This window comes from Protomyctophum bolini, assembly GCF_963924005.1.
Source record: "Protomyctophum bolini genome assembly, chromosome: 14".
Lineage (NCBI taxonomy): Eukaryota > Metazoa > Chordata > Actinopteri > Myctophiformes > Myctophidae > Protomyctophum > Protomyctophum bolini.
Genome location: NC_137875.1, coordinates 35,823,751 through 35,842,698, shown reverse-complemented (window position 1 = coordinate 35,842,698; position 18,948 = coordinate 35,823,751). Strand labels below are relative to the sequence as shown.

Genomic DNA, 18,948 nt, shown 5'->3' with positions numbered 1-18,948 from the left:
ACTAATGATTAATTACAACCCAGTTCCTATTACCATCGCATCTATAAAAGTGTGTGTTCAGTCACAGGGCTCTCCGTGTCTGTTTAATAAACAATGTGAGAAGATTCAAATATGGCCAGTCTGGATCTGTTGCTGGAGATTGACCTGAGGGTCTACATCAGATCACAATGTTTGTTTTATTTAAAAAAAATAAGACGTCTTTATGCCACAGCTTGGTGTGTGCATGCCTGCATGGCTTCTACCGCTTTAATGTTAGAGGTTGTGGTGACAGCAGCTCCAATGAGTCTCGCTTCAGTTCAAACATGTTGATGTCTGGGTCAAAATTTTGCATTGAACATCCATCTGTTGTAGTTTCTGCATCATCGAGCGCCACGCATTATTTGAAATGTCACACACGCGTGTGACGTGTGTGTGTGTGTGTGTGTGTGTGTGTGTGTGCGCGACTTGGCCTGTTGTAGCGCCACCATTCAGGCTGATTTGAAAACTGTCAAGTGGCATTTCTTCCTCAGCCTAGTGGGAATAGGCATGCACAGTTTCACCGCAATCGGACGCTGCGTTGAGGAGTTGTGGCGATTTGTACAAAACGGGTACAAAACGGGCTACTCCTGAAAACTTTAGAAGCCAATCCAGGAACGATTAGGCCTACTATCAGAATATAGTGATATTTGACACTTATTTTTAACAAAATAACCAAGGTTTAAAAGGTAAGACTAAAAAGATCTATAAATAAAAACACTACCACAGAACAATATACACACCTTGTGCACTCATTTTCTGTTTATGAACCCATCTCAATACAAATATCACCACACTCTTATGCTCTTGTTTTTGTACAAAGGTTTATGCACAAATTGAAGAAACTCTACATTTTCTATTGTCACAACCAGAAAAATGTGAAGGCCAAAGCAGGGTGTGTTTTCTAGCCAAAATGATTTCATGGTGACACGGTTGTTCCAGTGTCTTCTGAACGTATGGAAAATCAAGCAATAGCAAGTTGTTGTATTTATATTCATCATTTTGCCTGTTTATCTGAATTTTTATTGTATCTTTCTTTACTTATTTCACCTTTTATAAGGATACATTTCACTGAATGGGGTGTGCTTTTTTTTTTACCTGCAGTAGGCCTACTCCATGTCACACTATTCTGGTTCACAGCAAGACAAAAACATTAATCTCCCACTTCAGAGACTACTTTTATGAAATGAAACCCAAGAAACGGCAATAACGTCATATTATTTCCACTTATTTTTGTTTACTGTGCTTAAACAGACAATCAATGGATCAATCAATCAATTTATTCTGCAAATAAATAATTGCAGACGTTAGATTGACACTATGGATTTAACATTATTTCGTGCGTCACAAAATGCAAAATGCATTGTTTCTCCCATAACAAATGTGACGGAAACGTGAGCGGCTCTGTGCAAACTTCAGTAATTTCAGTTATTCCTTCAAGCTATTGCACAATACTGTAGGCTAATGTTTTCTTATTTGTAATATTCTTTTCTAGTTTGCAATGATATTTGTTGATCACTTGCACCAGAAATAATATCTTAGCATCTGGTTCAGAATTATCAAATGGAATGGTAAACATGTCTGTAACATAAGTAGTGTTAGCTTTGATAACTACAACTTTAAAGCAAAATATAACAGCAGCAATTGAACAGCATGTCTCAGGGACCTTTCATCAAAAGCACCTGATAACCAAAATACAATCGTTTCGCACTTCAATAAATCACATAATACATCCATTTCACTTATATAATGAACAATACTGTGTCTAATGTGCCTCTGGGTGTTTATCCGATGCTGAGGTTGGCTACAGTAAGTACATTCAGTCATTTTTAGGCTCTCAAATGATTCCTCTCAAAATGTTCAGTGCGGGCCAGCGGTCCAGGCACCTATAGACCACAATGTAGCCTGACAGAGCGCTGCAGGTTCGAGTACTGATCCTGACAGCTTTTGCCTCTTGTGTCACTCCCCATCTCTCTCTCCTTCCCTGCACTGTCGTAGCGATAATAAAAACATTTAAGCTTCAGTGCGTCACGTCACCAATCACCAATCATCCATAAAGTCTTCTAGTTCACCCATAGTGATGATATCACTGGTGTAACCTGCAGCAGTACGTGTCTTGCCCGGTTCACAGGCAGTGTCCATGTAGCGAGTTTGCTCTGGGCTGCCGTTGTTCTCGTGCGAGTCCGGTCCCTGTTCATTCTCCTGGTATCCATGATTCTGTCTCTGTCTGGCAGGGCCTGAGTCCTCGGGAAGGGTGGAGGTCGCAGACATTCCTGAGGAAGACCTACGGGTCGGCAATGAGGGCTGGTGGTGTTGGGGATGACCTTGAGGGAGCGTGTGGGGCTTCCCGTTGGGAGCAGCAGCCTGGGGCCTGGCCGGTTGCTGCGGCTGGGCCTGCTGCTTGAGTCGGGGCGGGGGCTGGGGCGGAGAGCCACCCTGGGCCGTCTGCCGCACGTTCAGCTGGACGTACTTCCCTGTCTCCGGGTCAAAGAAAGTCTTGGCCTTCACTTCCACGGGCATGTCCACTACATAGTACTGACCGGACCCGGGATCCTGCAGCACCTTACGCTGGGTCACAGGGAAGTTCTGGGGATAGCCAGGCTCTACGTGGTACTGCGTCACTGGGGTGGGACGGCCGGCATGTTTTTGTGGAACAGGAGGTAGAGAGACAGGAGGTGAGTGATCTGGAGAGGCGATGGCAAGGGAGACAGGGGGCGAGTGGTGGGGAGAGGCGATGGCAAGGGAGACAGGGGGCGAGTGGTGAGGAGAGGCGATGGCAAGGGAGACAGGGGGCGAGTGGTGGGGAGAGGCGATGGCAAGGGAGACAGGGGACGAGTGGTGAGGGGAGGCATGGAAAGAACGTGCGGAGGGCCGTGACCCTGAGTGGGAGGAAGGTGCAGAAGAGTCTTGTGTTGGGGCATGAGCGAGGGAGATGGGGGCAGAGAAATGGCGAGAAGACAGGACAGGTGCGTCGGAGGAGTGTAGCTCAGCTGAAGGAACGCCAGAGTCAGTACGGAGGGGGGGTTTCTCCTCTGGAGCAGGGGACTCCACGGAGGTTTTAGTCAACTCCTTCTTTATCCTCCGCTGTGTCAGCCTCTTTGCTCTCCGTAAGGCTTTGTCAGACTTCACAGGCACGCTCGGGGGCTTCCCCAGAGAGCGGGACGCGTCGCTGCTGAAACTACAGGCCGACTCTGGTCTGTCGTAGTCATAAATCCCCCTTAGCTCTGCCAGGTCGGCTGCACTGGTGGCGAAACTCTCCATGTCTTCCGACATGTTGCTCATGATAGAGCGAGAGTCGTCTTCATCAAGAGCGATGCTCCTCCTGTTGTAGGGTCGGTGTAAATTGTCGTGCTGGGTGGGAGTTCCAGCGCTGTGTCTCACTTTGTCCTGCTCATCCTCAGCCACCTGTGACCCCCGCCAGCCATCCAGAGGCGAGCCCACTCTGAAGTCTTCGCCGATGTTCTTGTGGAAGCGCGGTTTGACCGACCTGGTGAAGGAGGCGCCTCTGATGGAGGTGTTATCCTTAACCTTGAACATGGTGGGCTTGGCTCCCAGGGAAGGGGAGGAGGCGTTGGAACGCGAGGCAGATGGAGCTGGAGATGGAGGGGCATGAGGCCTGCTGTAGGACCCCGCATCTTCAGCGGACTCCATCTCAGATGGCTCCACTCGTCTCCTGGAGGGTACAGGTGAGCGCGGAGGTCTGCCGCTTCCGTCTGCTGTGTTGATGTCATAGTACTGGAGGGCGTCCATCCTCTGTTGTTTATCTCTCCTGTCCTCCTCTCGTTGAGCCGCTCTCCTCTCCTTCTCCTGCAATGCTTGGCACTCCTCCTCGGTCTCCGTGGCTCGCTGTTCCTCTCTCTCTTCTGCGTTACTCTCCTCCTCTTCCATTTGAGCTGCTCTCCTCCTTTCCTCCTGTATCTGCGTCACCATTCTCTCCTCCTTCCTATGCCTCTCCCTTCTCTCCTCTTCTTGGTGAGCAGCTCTCCTCCTCTCCTCCTCTCTCTGAGCAGCCTTCCTCTGTCTCTCCTTTCTCTCCTCTTCTATAGTATCTCTACTCCTCTCCTCCTCCTCTTGCAGAGCAGCCATCCGCTGTGTCTCCTTTCTCTCCTCTTCTTGTTGAGCAGCTCTGTTCCTCTTATCCTCCTCCTCTTGCAGAGCAGCCATCCTCTGTCTCTCCTTTCTCTCCTGCTCTATCTGAGCAGCTTTCCTCTCCTCCTTCCTCTGTCTCTCCTCCTCTATCTGTGCAGCTCTCCTCTCCTCCTTCCTCTGTCTCTCCTTTCTCTCCTCCTCTATCTGAGCAGCTCTCCTCTCCCCCTCCACCTGTTTGATTCTTCTTTCCTCTGCGAGCTGGACAGCTCTCCTCTCCTCCTCCTGCTTCTGAGCTGCCTCCTTCCTCTCTCTCTCTTTTCTCTCCTCCTCTTCTATTTGAGCAGCTCTCCTCCTCCTCTCCTCCTCTGCTCTCTGAGCTGTAACCATCTCCTCCTTCCTCTCTCTCTCTTTTCTCTCCTCCTCCGCCTGTTTCCTCTCCTCTGCCAGCTGAGCAGCTCTCCTCTCCTCCTTCCTCTGTCTCTCTTGTCTCTCCTCTTCTATTTCGGTGGCTCTTCTCTCCTCCTCCTTCCGTTTGATCCTCTTCTCCTCTTCAATTTGAGCGGCTCTCCTCTCCTCCTGCTCTCTTTGCTTGGCTATTTTTTGCTCCTCGATCTCCTTTGCCCTCTTTTCCTCGTCCGCTCTCCTCTCCGCCTGTCTTTGTCTTTCTCTCCTCTCCTCTTCGATCCTGGCAGCCACAGCCTCCCTCTCCTTTGCTCTTCTCTCCTCTTCTCTCTGAGCCACTCTCCTCTCCTCCTCAATCTGTTGTCTTCTCATCTCCTCCACTGCCTGTTTTGCTCTTCTCTCCTCCTCTTCTCTCCTCTCCAACTCCCACTGTTTTTTAGCAGCGATGGCCTCTCTCTCCTTTGCCCTCCTCTCCTCCTCAATCTCAGCGACTCTCCGCTGTTCCTCAATCTCAGCAGCTCTCCTCTCCATCTCTCTCTGTTTTGCTTTTCGCTCCTCTTCTGCCTTCCTCTCCATTTCTCGCTGTTTTTCTCTCCTCTCCTCCTCTGCTTTCCTCTCCTTTTCCCTTTTCTCTTCTTCTGCTTTCCTCTCCATTTCTTTCTGTTTTGCTCTCCTCTCCTCTTCTGCTTTCCTCTCCATTTCTCTCTGTTTTGCTCTTCTCTCCTCCTCTGCTTTCCTCTCCACCTGTCTCTGTTTTTCTCTTCTCTCCTCTTCTGCTTTCCTCTCCACCTGTCTCTGTTTTTCTCTTCTCTCCTCCTCTGCTTTCCTCTCCATCCGTTTCTGTTTTTCTTTTCTCTCCTCCTCTGCCTTTCTCTCCATCTGTTTCTGTTTTTCTTTTCTCTCCTCCTCTGCCTTTCTCTCCATCTCTCTCTGTTTTGCTTTTCTCTCCTCCTCTGCTTTCTTCTCCATCTCTCTCTGTTTGGCTCTCCTCTCTTCTTCAAGCCTAACAGCGATGGCCTGTCTCTCCTTTGCTCTTCTCTCCTCTTCCCTCTGAGCAGCTTTCTTCGCCTCCTCAATCTCAGCGGCTTTCCTCCCCTCCATCATCCTCTTGATCCTCAGTTCCTCCTCTCTCTGCTTTGCTCTTCTCTCCTCCTCTGCTTTCCTCTCGGCCTGCCGTCGCTTGTCTTTGATCTCCTCCTCGCGCTGAGCTGCCAGTCTTTCTTGTCTCAGTTTTTCTCCACCTGCACTCAACCCAAAGTTGTGTGTTTGCCCTTGAATGGCATGTGGATGAGAAGCTGAGGTCGTTGCTGCTGGCATGGGATGACTGTGTGACGGATGAATGCTTTGGCCTCCTTGGTTGGCTCCTTGTGCATCGGTTACTTTAAGCTCTCTACTGCCTGCATGCTTAAGCTGTTCAGACGCTGGCTTGCTGTTGTGGTTGAGATCTTGTTTGTGTGTTCTCTCAGCTTCTGCAGTTACGTCACTTGGCTTAACATCGGGAAGCTTGTTCTCTTTGTCTCCCAGCCTGAACATACCTGTCCTTTTGTGTTCTTGCTCCATGGTAGAAAATACTACAGATTTGGGCTCTTTGCTCACTTTGGCACTGACCTCTGGCTCTTTGGGAAAAGTCCTTTCTTTCGCCGAGAGGCCCTGTGTCTCACTAGTGAACACTGGGCGTCTACTAGGACGAGTCTGAATTAGTGGGAAGAATCCTTCTTTTTTGCCGGGATGGAAGTCTTGCATTGTGTCTGGACTACCCTCTGCAGCGATCACTTTTAATCTGGCATAGTCTGCGATGGCTGATATCTCAGGCGTAGTGGAGGCTTTCTCTTTAGATTTCTGTTTGTAATTGGCATTGTGCTGCATTGTATTATCCCTTGTGGAATGGATGCTATTTGCAGGCTGTGTTTCTGTTGCCGATGAATTGGGCCGACTCTCTGTGTCATGTTTCCTGACATGAACATCTTCATCTGTCTTCATCCTTGCGCTGAACTTGCTTTGTCTCTGTGTAGGACCGTCACTCTGCTTTGAAGCCTGCTCATCTTTCACTTCACTGTGCATCCTTTTGCTATGTACACTTATGTCATTCTCCGCAGTAGACTCTGCTATCCTATTTCCACTCACTTGAAATCTGTCATCTCGTTTTGGTTCATTTCTCTGTGAAACGTCATTTGAGATATTTCCAACATTTGAGCTGAGATTAACTTCTGTTTGGTTTGTTGCCCCTTGCAACTGAAAATAATCCTCATCCATCCTGGCATGTGTTGTGGCTTCAACTGTCACAGGTTTTTCAGGTGTTCCTCTTTTGACTTGCTTATTCTCTCTGGTTGAAATTGCAGCGTTGCAGCTGTCTTTAATTGCTTTTAACTCATTGCTTCCTGGTGTGACGATTTTAGCTCGGTCATCTTTTGATGTGTTTGTTTTGGTACCAGGGCTTGGCAAAGCAGCTGGTTTGTTTTCATTTACTGCACCCACGCTGCTGGGAGGAATTTTAACGGCAGGATGGTTTTCTGTCATTTCCTGTCTCTCTTTCTCAATGACCCTTGGCACAACTCGGATGGCAATGCCGTCTATGTGCAGTTGTTCTTCAACTTGGCTGTGCTCTCCACTATGTGTCCTTGCATCCTGCTTCCCCATCGATATATGTATGTTTTCATCATAAAGGTTCTCCTCAGATGGTGCAGAGTCTTGTCCTTTTTCTACCGGCAGGGATGTGCCATCTAGATCCATTTGTTCACATTTGGAGGGCATGTCATAGTTTGCCTTATCTGCGTTCACTGATGTTTGCCCAGTCCCTGCAATGTCGTGTTGTTGTGCTTCTATTGCATCTTGAATGTTGCGTTTTGCTGAGCTCTCATTTGGGTTTTTATTTGTGTAGTCTTTAGCCTTTCTTGTTATTATCCCCTGTTTAAAGAGGAGGGGTTGAGTTTCAGGAGAGATTGTACTTTTAGCACCTTCACAGGCAACTTTATACACCTGGTCATCGCTCAAAGAAGGTTTTCTCTCTCTTACTGTTACCCTTATGCCCATGATCTGCAAGTTATCATCAGCTGTTGTAGTCTGACTCTGACCTAAGACCAATTTTAGCGAAGGGCCTGAATCTTCAGGAATTGCTTCACTTTCGCCCTCCGCTCTGTTCATAGTTTGAGTTTCAAGTATGCAGCCTTCTTTCCTCACTACTGCTTCAGCCTGTGATGAGTCCCCTTTGTTCACCTTAGACTGGTCTTTGTTTGATACTTTGCTTCCAAATCCTTCTTTCTGTGGTTCATGGTTTTCTCCATGTTTAGATTCTTTTTCTCCTATGTTGAAATGAGCAGGGGTTCTAGATTGTGTTGTTGTTGACTCAATTCCACGTTGATCTACTTTAGTCAGTTTGTGTCTCGACTCTTCATCTGCAGCTTTGGCTTTACTTTCCGTCTGTTTGTGTTCAGTCGGTGGTTGTACTGCCACGGTGCAGTCTTCGCTCTTCAGGGGCACTGTTCTCATCTCTGAAGCCCCCATCTGTTGCTTGGGTGCAATGATATTTGAGTCTGTGGAGTCATGCCCTTTAGAGGTGTCCAGTGGCTGTGGCTTCTGGCGTACATGACTAGCCTGGCCGCTCAGTAGTAGTGTGGGATTTTTGGAAAGACCCTTTTCTTTAATTGCTGAAATTTCCTTTTCAGCATGAGCTTTAATTTTGGATGTCAGTATCTCCTGCCTGGCGTGTGCTCTCTCTTTATGAGACAGTGCTCTGTAAGGTGTAGAATGGGCGTCTTTACTGGGTTTTCTTTCGGGAGGCAGAGATTTAGCAACATTTGAATTTCTTGACAGTGACATGTTGTGATCGGGAGGCTCGTGTTTTTCTGAATTGTCATGCATTGCCCGGTTATCCTTTGCTGTGTCATTACATGCATCGTTGTTTCTTCTATTCCCATCAGTGAGTAGATCATTGGCACTGGATAATTTAAATTCTTTTGATGACTCACTATAGACATATTGATTTTCTCTCAGGCTTTGCTCCTGCCCTATTTTATCTATGGGGATTCTTTCAGGGTTGGTTTCATCCTTTAATTCCTCGTTGTTCATTTCCTCTACAACCTCATCGACTGGTGGTTTTTTACTTTCATCTGTGTTGCTCCAACCATATTTCTCCCGGACATGCTCATAATAATCTCTGCCTCCATCTGATTTAACTGGATGAGAACTATTGACAATTGAGTCTTCATTTTGTTGATGCGTTTGATTCTCTGCCATTTCAAACTTTTCAGGAGTGCTTTTATTTGCTACGTTGCCCTCTTCCACGGAAACACGTCCAGCTTGATCTTTCTGCTCTCCTCTCATCTTGTCCTTTATTTTGGCCAACTCTGCTCTTGCTTTGGCCAACTCTGTTTTAGCGTGCTCAACTTTAGTAGGCTCAAGCTTGACCTGCTCCGTGTCCGCTTGCTTTACTTTGGGTTTAGCCGACTCTGATTTAATCTTCTCTATTTTAGAAAGCTCAGCTTTGGCCTGCTCAGTTTGAGTTTGTTCGGTATTAGTAGTGAGCTGGCCTGCATCAATTAACTCACCCCTGATTTTGTCTTCTTTAGCTTGCTCCATATGTTCTATTTTGACCTTTCCATACAATTCTTCCTTTTTCTGTTCCACTTTGGCCTGTTCTACTTGACTAATTCCGACCTGTTCTGCCTCACTCTGCTCTATTTCTTTGACTTCATATCTGTTTTCTACCATCGACTCCCTATCGGCCTGTCTGTCTTCGGCTTGTTTTACACCAGAGTGCTGTGTCTGCTGAGCCTCTGCCAGTTCACTGTTGGGCTGTTGTATCTCTCTGTTGTCTGATTTAGACTGTTCTCGCTTGTTCTCCATCTCATCCAGTGCTGCTTTTGCCAGGTTGTCTTGAACGTGCCCAGTCTGTCCCTCCCTGGCCCGCTCCTCTTCTGCCTGCTTTTCTGCAGTATGTTCTAAATATGCTGCTTTGAGCTGCTGTGCAAGTCCCATGGCCTGCTCTGCTTTCACATCTCCGGCCTTGTGTCGCTCTCCGCCAGGCTGTCCTTCTATATTTAGCTCTGCTCCAGACGACCCTGAGCTGGGCTGTCCCACCTGAACCCCCCCTGCCTGCAGGGCTTTAGGTGGTTCCGTTTCAGTGCGATCCACTTTAATCTGCTCTGCTTTGGGGTTCTCAGCTCTGATCTGGTTTGTCGTTGCAAGGACATTTTCATTGCACGGTCTACCTTCCGCACTAGAAGGCAACTGTTTCTGCTCGTCGTGCTCGTCGCGCTGTTGTTTAAAGTCATTTTGCTGTATGCTCAGAGCTTCATTCTCCTCAAGCTTTGGCACATATCGTTTTTTCGGGGCAGTCTCCTGCATCACCGTGTTTTTCATGTCTTCGGAGTAGAGCGTCTGTTGTTTTCTGTACTCCTGCTCCATCTTTCCATATGGATAATAATTCTTCGTCGGATAATTGTCTTTGATTTCATGTCCCTCGTTTTGTTGTGCGCGCTGACGTTCATATTTGGCCTTTGCTGTTCCAGGATCCTGATTTGAATACGGCTCGGACTGGTCGTTGAGTACAGACTCGTTACCAAGAGGAGCATATTGCTGGAAGTCGTTCGAAATGTTATAACTGGCCGACGGTTGATGAGGAGCATTGAACGTAGCCTTGTGCAGATTATATGAGGTTCCATCGTTCCAGCTCTGCTCCTGTGCACTCTGGGAGGACTGAGCGTGTTTGTCCTTCTCGGACAAATATGCAGATATCTCTCCCTTCCATGCAGGCCGTGGTTTGTCCTCAATACCCTGCAGGCTCTCTACCGCTTGGCTGCTTGTTGTACTGACATATGCCTGTTGTCTGGAGCTGTCATGGTGGGACACAGTATTGTAGCCATATCTGTTTTCTTTGACTTGCTCATATCCATCTACATTAGTGAATATTGATTTCTTAGCGTTTTTCTCAGTACTCGTTTTGGCTATCACATATCCTCTGTTTTGACTGTTAGAATCAATATTGGATCTGACTTTGTCTGTAGTAGAATAGAATGGCTTTGGGCTTATATTATGTCTAGTGAGGGGTGAGGTAGCTATTGGAAGTGTGTTATAAACGCCTAGTTTTTCAGAACTGGCCTGCCCATATACGTCGCCCGCAGCCTGGGGTTCTCTCGTATCAAGCTGGCCCATTTTAAAGGGAGTAAACGGCGACAAGTCTTCTTGGCGATTCAGTCCGTTAATAAGCTGGTTGCTATTGTGGTTTCCCTGCGCAGGGAATCCACTGAATCCACCATGGGGAACCATCTCACCTTGCATCTGAGCCACCAGGTATTCACGTGCATTGTACTCTTTGTTCAGGCCTGAATATTCCACCATGGGTTGGGAGGTGTACGCCGCGGGTGGCGGTATGCGGCTGCATTGCTCTTGTAAAGCTTGCTGCAGTGCAGCGTCCTCCTGTACAAACACCTGGGGGATTTGGACATCGGGGAAATCGGGCATGTCTATTATTGTGTCTCTGGGCTCGTTGGCGTTTTGGTTGACATGCTGCTGTTTGCCTCTGTCGAGCAAATCCGGGCCTTTGAATTTGGGCGGGCTGTACGTGCTCTTCACTCTTTTGCGGTTGTCTTTGAGGTTGAAGAGGAGGCTCGTGGCTCTGGACTTGTAACTGGACCTCATGTCAGGCGTGGCTCCCCTGCTCTCGGCCCGCACGGGGGGATGTTCCACGCCGAGAGGTGACATGGCATCCGATATCTCCGCGTCCTGATACGCGGGGGGTATCACCGGTGTCAGCAGCTGGCTGATATTGAAGGGAGTCGTGCTGCTGGCCACGCCACTGGCCACGTTTCGCTCGACCGTGCTGATGGGGATCAAACCGTCGTAACTGTTAAGCATTCCCTGCTGCTTGGCGGTCATCTCCAGCGTGACGCTTTGCTCCGACGACGTCATCATTGTGATCTTCTGCTGGAGCTTGCTCACGGAGCTGAGAGTGTCTCTGACGTGGCGGGACAAGTCTCCGGTCGGCGAGACCGTCGACGGGCGTTGGGATGTGAGTCTGTGAGTCTGGCCAACCTGTGTCTGCTTCCAGGGAGGATACTGGCCCGTCAGCTCTGACTCACAGCGTTTCTCCAGGGCAGAGGCTTTTTGCAGCACCGAGGAGGTCGAGGTGGAGCGAGGAGGAGGTCGAGGGGCCACGGGCTCCAGTGTCTTTCTCTGAGGTCTGGCCCCTCTCTCTGTATACATGCCAGGCCCCGGTGGCTGAGGCCCCAGGGAGAGCTCCTTGTACATAGGTGTCTCATACCATCTGGGAAACTCAGAGCGGGGCATAAATCCTGTGACTTCTCCTTGCTGAAAGGGAAACCTGTTGTGATCCCTCCACAGCTTGAACGGGCTGAACTCACTGTGCATGAAGACGTTGGAGTTGATGCTGAACGCGCTGTGTGTGCTGTGGGATGTCCTCGTGAAGGAGTCCATATGGGCCACTGCGCTAGCCATCTCGGAAGAGTAGAAGTTGTTATCTCTGGAAGAAAAAGGGCCGGGTGGCGAGAAAGGGCCACTATTGAAGTTCTGGTGGCAGGCGTCCGAGAACTCAGACAGCTCCCTCTGGATGCTCATGAGAGCCGATTTGTCCCAGCTCGCCTCATTGGCGTTCCACTCCCTGAGATTACCGTCTCTGCACCCCTCCGAGCTAAACGCCTTGATAAGGGACGAGACCCTGGAGCGGCTCCTGCGATGCTGCGCCCCCAGCTCCATGGGTCCATTGAGGAGGGACAGCTGTTCGTCCCCCTGAGATTCCTCCTGCTGCGACATGTCCACAAAGGAGCGCTGGAATGTGGCAGAAACCCCCCTCTCTGTCCTCTCGCCGTGGCCCCCCTCCCGCTGCGGATCCCCCTGGGTCTGTGGCGCCCCGTGCGGTCCTCCCTGCATCCGCTCTGCTCCGTGCTGCTGCGCCCGGAGGCTGAAGCGCTCGTGGGTGGCTCTCTTAAGGGCCTCCGGGTCGCAGCCGTGACTGCTCTCATGGCTGAAGGCCAGCTGTTTCTCCCTCTGGGCAGAAGGGGAAGAGGTGCCGAGGCCGCCGCCGAGGTCCGAGTCATTGTAAACGGCCTCGTCTCCGATGCAGAGGCTCCGGAAGGCGCGGTCGGTCAGACTGCTGACCTCGCGGTCGGTCTCGTCCTGGAAGGACCCGCCGCCGCTGGAGGCGTCGCTGTGCGCTCCGTCGCTGTGCTTCCGGTGCTTCCGGTGCCCGGAGTGGCGCTTCTTCTTCTCCACTGAAGTCATGATGTGTCGGCTCACGCAAACAGAGCTCCGCCTTCTGCTCTCTCATTCACGCAACAGTTCAGTTCAGAGCCGGACTCAGCTTGCCACCAGTGTTCACAGGGGCCAGCGTTTCGGGCCCCTCAGGGTGTGTGGCAGCGGGTGGCTCCTGGTTCAATGTCCAAATAAGGTCCTGGGATTCCTTGCTTTCCTGTAAAGAGACCAGAGAGTTAGTCCAGCATCATGACACTTTTAATTATATGTATATTAAGACATGCACAAATATACAATATGCACACATATATGTATGCACACAATTGATATTTACACACACACACCTCATACACACATAGTACACGCACACACGCACGCACGCATGCACACACACGCACACACACACACATACTGTACACACATTTAGTAGGAACAATGCACGCAGCACCGTCAACCGTTTAAAGTGACGGCATGTACGGTACGTAGCTATTTTACTTTACCTTCCACTTACTATTGTTGCTATTCTTAATTATTTGTGTTATTGTTAATGTTAATGCTGCTACATTGTTGAGGAGTGTTAACTTTATGCGAAGAGTCTTGGTGTAGAGGGAAAATTGAGTCGAGTTGAATCGAATTGAACCGAGTTATATAAAGCCTTTACAACCAAATCTAATTATGCATGGGTCTTGTCCAAATCGACACCTGATATCTAGGGTGACGGCTTCTGTTTTTAACTTTAGTGATGATGATGAGCCTGCCTGGCCTTTATGGGACTCTACCTTCTGTGAATTAAGCAGCCACGCCGCGTATGTGTGGCTGAAAACAGCCTTGTAAATCCTCCCAGTGAATTACACTGACCTTCGGAGACATGCGGTGAACTGAGCTGTCCTGTTGCTAGGCACATGTAGACAGGCCTCAATCTCACGTGAGTTATTTTTAGGAAAGGAAGACGGTTCCCATGCAAACTCTGATGACCACACGGACACACATAACATCCCCCCCTCCAGGGATTCGTTATTGTCTAAAATCGGTGGATCATCATTAGTTAAAGGTGGTGTTGTAAGTTTTGTTTAAATGAGTGTTAAAGGACAACTTTAGTTTTTTTTCAACCAAGGTTCATGTTTTAGGTTGTTATTAGAGAAAGTAAAAGGTGAGTGTAATGTTCGAGCATGGGCCTAAATATGTATTTCTTTACAACATTTTATAGCGATTTCTTTTTATTATTATACTATACTCAGTAGACTTCACATTCAATAGATCCTGTGATCTTTTGTGGCCACATATCATTTCTTGGGGTCTAGTAGGACTATAGTAAATAATAATAAAAATAAATCGCTATACAATGTTGTAAAGAAATACATATTTAGCCCCATGCTTGAATGCCCCCCCCCCCCCGTCAAAAACAGCTAAAATCCCTAAAATGAAAGAAAGCAGCAAATGAAAAAAAACTTTTACTTTCTCTAATAACAACCTAAAACATGAACCTTGGTTGAAAAAAACTAAAGTTGTCCTTTAAATATCTCTATAGTAATATATTCCCATAGTAATTATTAATTCATTCTGTTTGTTCAATCACTTGTCTACCAGTGTCTCCAGCTCTTCAGAAAATACATTTTCAGGTTGGAAGAGCATTTTCATACAATCAGGAGAGAGAACGATACAGGATGAACAAGTGAAATGGGAAGTGATTCAACAAATGCAGGAAAAGACAAAGTTGCAACTTTCTCTCCTAATTGGATCAAATTGGCATCACAACCTGAAAATATATTTTGTGATTACTAAAGAGCTGGAGGGATTACTATCAGTATCAGTTACTGATTAACGAAGAATATCACTTACAGCACCGTTAATCATTTTCAACCATGGTGTCCCTATGTTGGGCATGTCCTTATAATGTCAAAAACTCTGTTTTTGACATTATTTGACGGCTACTGTGATGTTATGGAAACCAACGAAAAATAAAATAAATCAAAACTCAAGTTTTATTAATGAATAGAAAATCTGGTGTCTTGTATCTACTGACAAACATATATATGTCATGTGTATTTGCCGCTAACATACTGTGTTGTTTCAAATCAAGGTTTGCTAACATACAGTAAGTGAACGCAACAGTGTTACAGTGATAGTTAAATTTACTGCAGCTGCCAGGCAGCCTTTTCCATGCCCAGAATATCTAGTGGTCCATTAATACCTACTGACCTGAGAGCCATCCACGTCCTAGACGTCTACACAACTACACACCACCACACTGGCAATGACATTTTATCATTATATACTGTACATACAAAAACATTTAAGTTCCACTTTTTAGCAAATTTGTATTTTGATTTTCCTATATACAGGTTTAATGTTTGTTTTTAGTTCAATGTTTGTTTTTAAAACGCCATTGACAATGAAGGGAGAATTTACGTCATATTGTCCCTCATTACGTCATATTGTCTCTTTATTGTTAATGGCATTTAATGTTTGTGTTGGCACCGTTTGTTTTACATCACCTAATCAACATGAGTTATATAGTCTAACTCAATTAATATATTAGCGCCCCTCACTTTTTTATTTTTGAAGTCTATATCGAGTCTTTGCTTATCAACCACTTGAACCGTCCCTATTCCGGGCATAATAGGAACTATTCTGGCAAAGAGAAAATTAAGCCACCATATTAACCTTACCATTTCTATTGACATGCCTCTGCCTGATGCAGAGTGCATACCCAACATGTCAATCTACCTCCAACTCATTGAAGTCTGCATGCTGCTGGCACATGCACTGCAAGGACAAATACAATCATTGTCCATATAGTCTGTGTCCATTTTCTGTTCCAATATATAATATGTCGCACTATTCATCGTGCATGTGGCAGGTTTATTTTTATCCAATGAAGGACTTCCAACTTAAAACCTGACACCAAGGAGACTTCGTTTCAAGGGGCCTAAGGTCAGAGTAGGGTTTGTGGTGGGCTGGTGGAACAACGTCACCTACCAAGGTGCATGGAGAAGGGGGGGGGGGGGGGTCTAAAGTGGTCGAAATACCAGCTACACTTGTAGTGAGGTCCAAAGGCAATATCTGTAAAAGGGTATTTATTTAACTTATTTAACTTAAAGGAGAATTCCATACTAGAAGGCTTTCTTACCTTTATTTGTAGTTGTTACGTCAAGAGGTCCTGGTGATATTTTGTGCAAACGTGCATTATTGGCTATTTCCCCTAATATAAGCCCTCAATGGGTGTTGGTTTTTTGTGCTAATTCGCTTATTTCCATCTAAATAAGTACCGGTAGTAAAGTGTGCCGCTTGGGATACTATTTACATTATGAAGAGAGGATATACATATACAAAAAAAAAATAGCCCCATTCAATTCAATGCAAATCAATGCAATTCATTGAGGGCTTATGGTAGGAGAAATAACCAATAATGCGCTTTTGCACAAAATAACAGTTGGACCTCTTTGGTGGAGACGTAACAACTACAAATAAAGGTAATAAAGCCTTCTAGTATGGAATTGCACCACATTATAAACTATAAAGCACAGAAAGGTAGACTTAAAAATGCATGCCCGATGTTTAGCCTAAGTTTGAGCTGTTATTGGCCTTACCTTTCAGTATTATAGTCCATATTATGTAGTGGGTCTTTTGTAAATCCTCACAAGGCGTCATCCCCCCTCCCCCACCGCCCCCCCTACAGTGCCAAGGAAGCTTGAACACAAACACTGTAGAGATAAGAAGTCTCTTAGGAAGTTCCTGCCCGGCTCGGTACCGGTTCTGCCTCCTCCCGTCGATGAGAATCAAAAGTAGAAACCCAGTAGTATGTCCAAGCACAGGCCTCTGAGGTCATACTAGCCAAAGCGGACGCTGGGCTGGAGACCGGACAGGAATAGAGGAGTTGTCCCAGAGAAAGTATCCAACACTGGGGCCAGCATGAAGGCTAGGAGCCTGCATGCATGCGGGTCTGACCGACCCTTCCTTCGGTGTCGGATATCAGGCAGATGAAACAAACAGCCTCTCCACTATTTATAAATCTGGATGGCTAACTGGTTGACTATTAGCAGCTAAAGCTACAGTAGCTGTCAGCAACTGTGAAGGTGTTGTTGGATCTATCTGAAGAAGTTAGATGATTTCCTCTGAGAGAAAAGCTGTATTTTTCTCAGGGCCGGTTAGTGGGTGTGGGGTTTTTCTTTTTTACTGTAGCATGAGGCAGACTGTCAAGGAGACATAAATAGCCCATTGCCTCACTGAACAGTCCCCTCCTCTCATTTAACAGATCTAACAAGTAGGCCTAATGCAGAGTGTTAACAAGTGGCTCTTAAGTCATAACTGAGGTCCATCTGGACTCATCTTAAGATGACGCAAGATGAACAGCATTCGAGCACTTAGCACCAGTACAGTATGTCATTTATTTTCATAATGCACAGCAGGCAGATACCAAAGGTAATTCAGTCTGTACTCAATTTGTACACTGTACATTTGACACATTGCAGTGGGCAATGTCCACATTGCAATTCCCACATTGCAGTGGGCTCACAAATGCATCGCGTTGCGAGGCATCGTGATCTTGTAAATCGTCTATTTCCACAATATTTATCTGTGGAACAGAGTCACTATGATTCTTCTGGGGGTTGTCTGGGCCTGAAAAGGTTGAAGAACCATTGACACATATACTGTACGTGAAATGTGTGTCCATTTACCATCCTAACTATTAGGACCAGTGCCCAGTGGGCGCTATTAATACAGCACCCAGGGAGCAATCAGGGGGTTAAGTGTCAAGGACACCTCCATGCTGGGGGGTGGACCAGGGGGACCTTCTGATTCCCAGACGTATGCTCTGTGTCCTGCGACATGCATGGAAACAAGTCTGGCCCAACCCAAAGTAAACACATAAGTTAACATTGAACATAACGTTTGCAATCTAATCTAATAAAAGGTACACATAAGCACAACGAAGTACAATATGTTTCAGTCCTCCCAGATAACCCATTTTGAACACATTGAATATTATAGCCGGGAACAACTCTATGTATATAGTTGTCTTTCAGGAAGGCGTTTTTAAAGTCGGCCGAATGGTCTAACTGGGTTAATGGTTTAACACTTATCATTTTAATACTGTTCGTGAAACTTTGGCCTATACACACAGTATTTCATATTGCACATTTTAGTATTGTGCACTACCTTTTCATGACTCCAATCCCCCCCCAACACACATACACAAACCTTGGGCCAACACTGCATGCCTGTGGAACTCTTTCCCAATGCTTTTCACTGTGGCTACTGTAAGTACAGTGGCTACTGTAAAGCACTAGAAGTCTGGCTACTTACTGTATAACAGCAGAAAAGGCCAAGGGGAAGGGGAGGAGTTCCTCTACCTCCCACTGCTATAAAAGGAGATTGCTGCAGCAGATAGTTGCTCCCTGGGTGGGTGTCTTGGGGTGCAGGGCTGGCCCTGGCAGCATGGCCGCTTGACGGACACACACACATGGGGCGCTAGCGGAGACGCACACACGTGCCCCCTGTTATGGCTTGCCAACAATACTGTACCAAGGCCTGGCCAGGAGACATACCCGAGTTGGCCAGGTCTCATGTATTGCAGTGATGCCAGTGAATAAAATCTGAACACAACCTATTTTTCAATGTATTAACCACTTCTAAGCACTTTTTTTTATCCCATGATTTGTAAACCCATTTTTTTCACCCAGTGTCAGTTGTCTTATAGTGCAATCCTGGGCGCTACCTACCCTACTGCCAACCTGGGGAGAGCAACGGACTGACCTCATGCTTCCTTGGCTTCCATGCATGGAGTCCAAGGCTTTTCTTTTCACCTGACAGGGGGGAGTTTCCCTGGTTGGACAGCGCAGAAGGAAGGAATTCCTTTCCCCTCATGGCTGGCATGGGGAGGCAGTTCAGAGACCAGGACTACTGCATGTTTTTGTGAGGTATACCTACCCGACCTAGGACACCGGGAGAACATGCAAGCTCCACACAGAAAGGCCATTTATGACTTATTTGTCATATCTGCACTGTGCAATGTTTGTTTACGTCTTATTTATATCTAAAAGGCACTCTGATGCTACAGTATAGATAACTAACATCTAACTATCTTCATTATTTGCCCAAAGCAGCTGTTTCCCCCTTTTCCAGTGTAAAAAGGCCTCAGTGTTGAATGATCCATTTGTAAACTCTGAGTCCATTTGGTTACAGTTGTATTTCACTGTGGACGGAAAAGACACAAATCATGTAGTGTTAAAAATA

The 18,948-nt window shown here is 47.0% G+C and overlaps 1 protein-coding gene across 1 annotated transcript; it reads right to left on the bottom strand.

Moving 5' to 3' along the window:
- Positions 1-751: 751 nt before the first annotated feature.
- On the bottom strand, positions 752-16,787 carry cUnh10orf71 (chromosome Un C10orf71 homolog). Its single transcript, XM_080782366.1, has 2 exons — positions 16,302-16,787; positions 752-12,928 (listed from the first exon to the last, which is right to left on the bottom strand). Exon 2 carries the CDS (start codon positions 12,739-12,741, stop codon positions 2,056-2,058), a length of 10,686 nt encoding a protein of 3,561 aa, XP_080638492.1. The 5' UTR covers positions 12,742-12,928; positions 16,302-16,787; the 3' UTR covers positions 752-2,055.
- Between the last annotated feature and the right edge of the window lie 2,161 nt (positions 16,788-18,948).

Excerpts from the sequence above, each read along its gene's own strand:
- cUnh10orf71 (XM_080782366.1), bottom strand. The coding sequence starts at position 12,741 with ATGACTTCAGTGGAGAAGAAGAAGCGCCACTCCGGGCACCGGAAGCAC.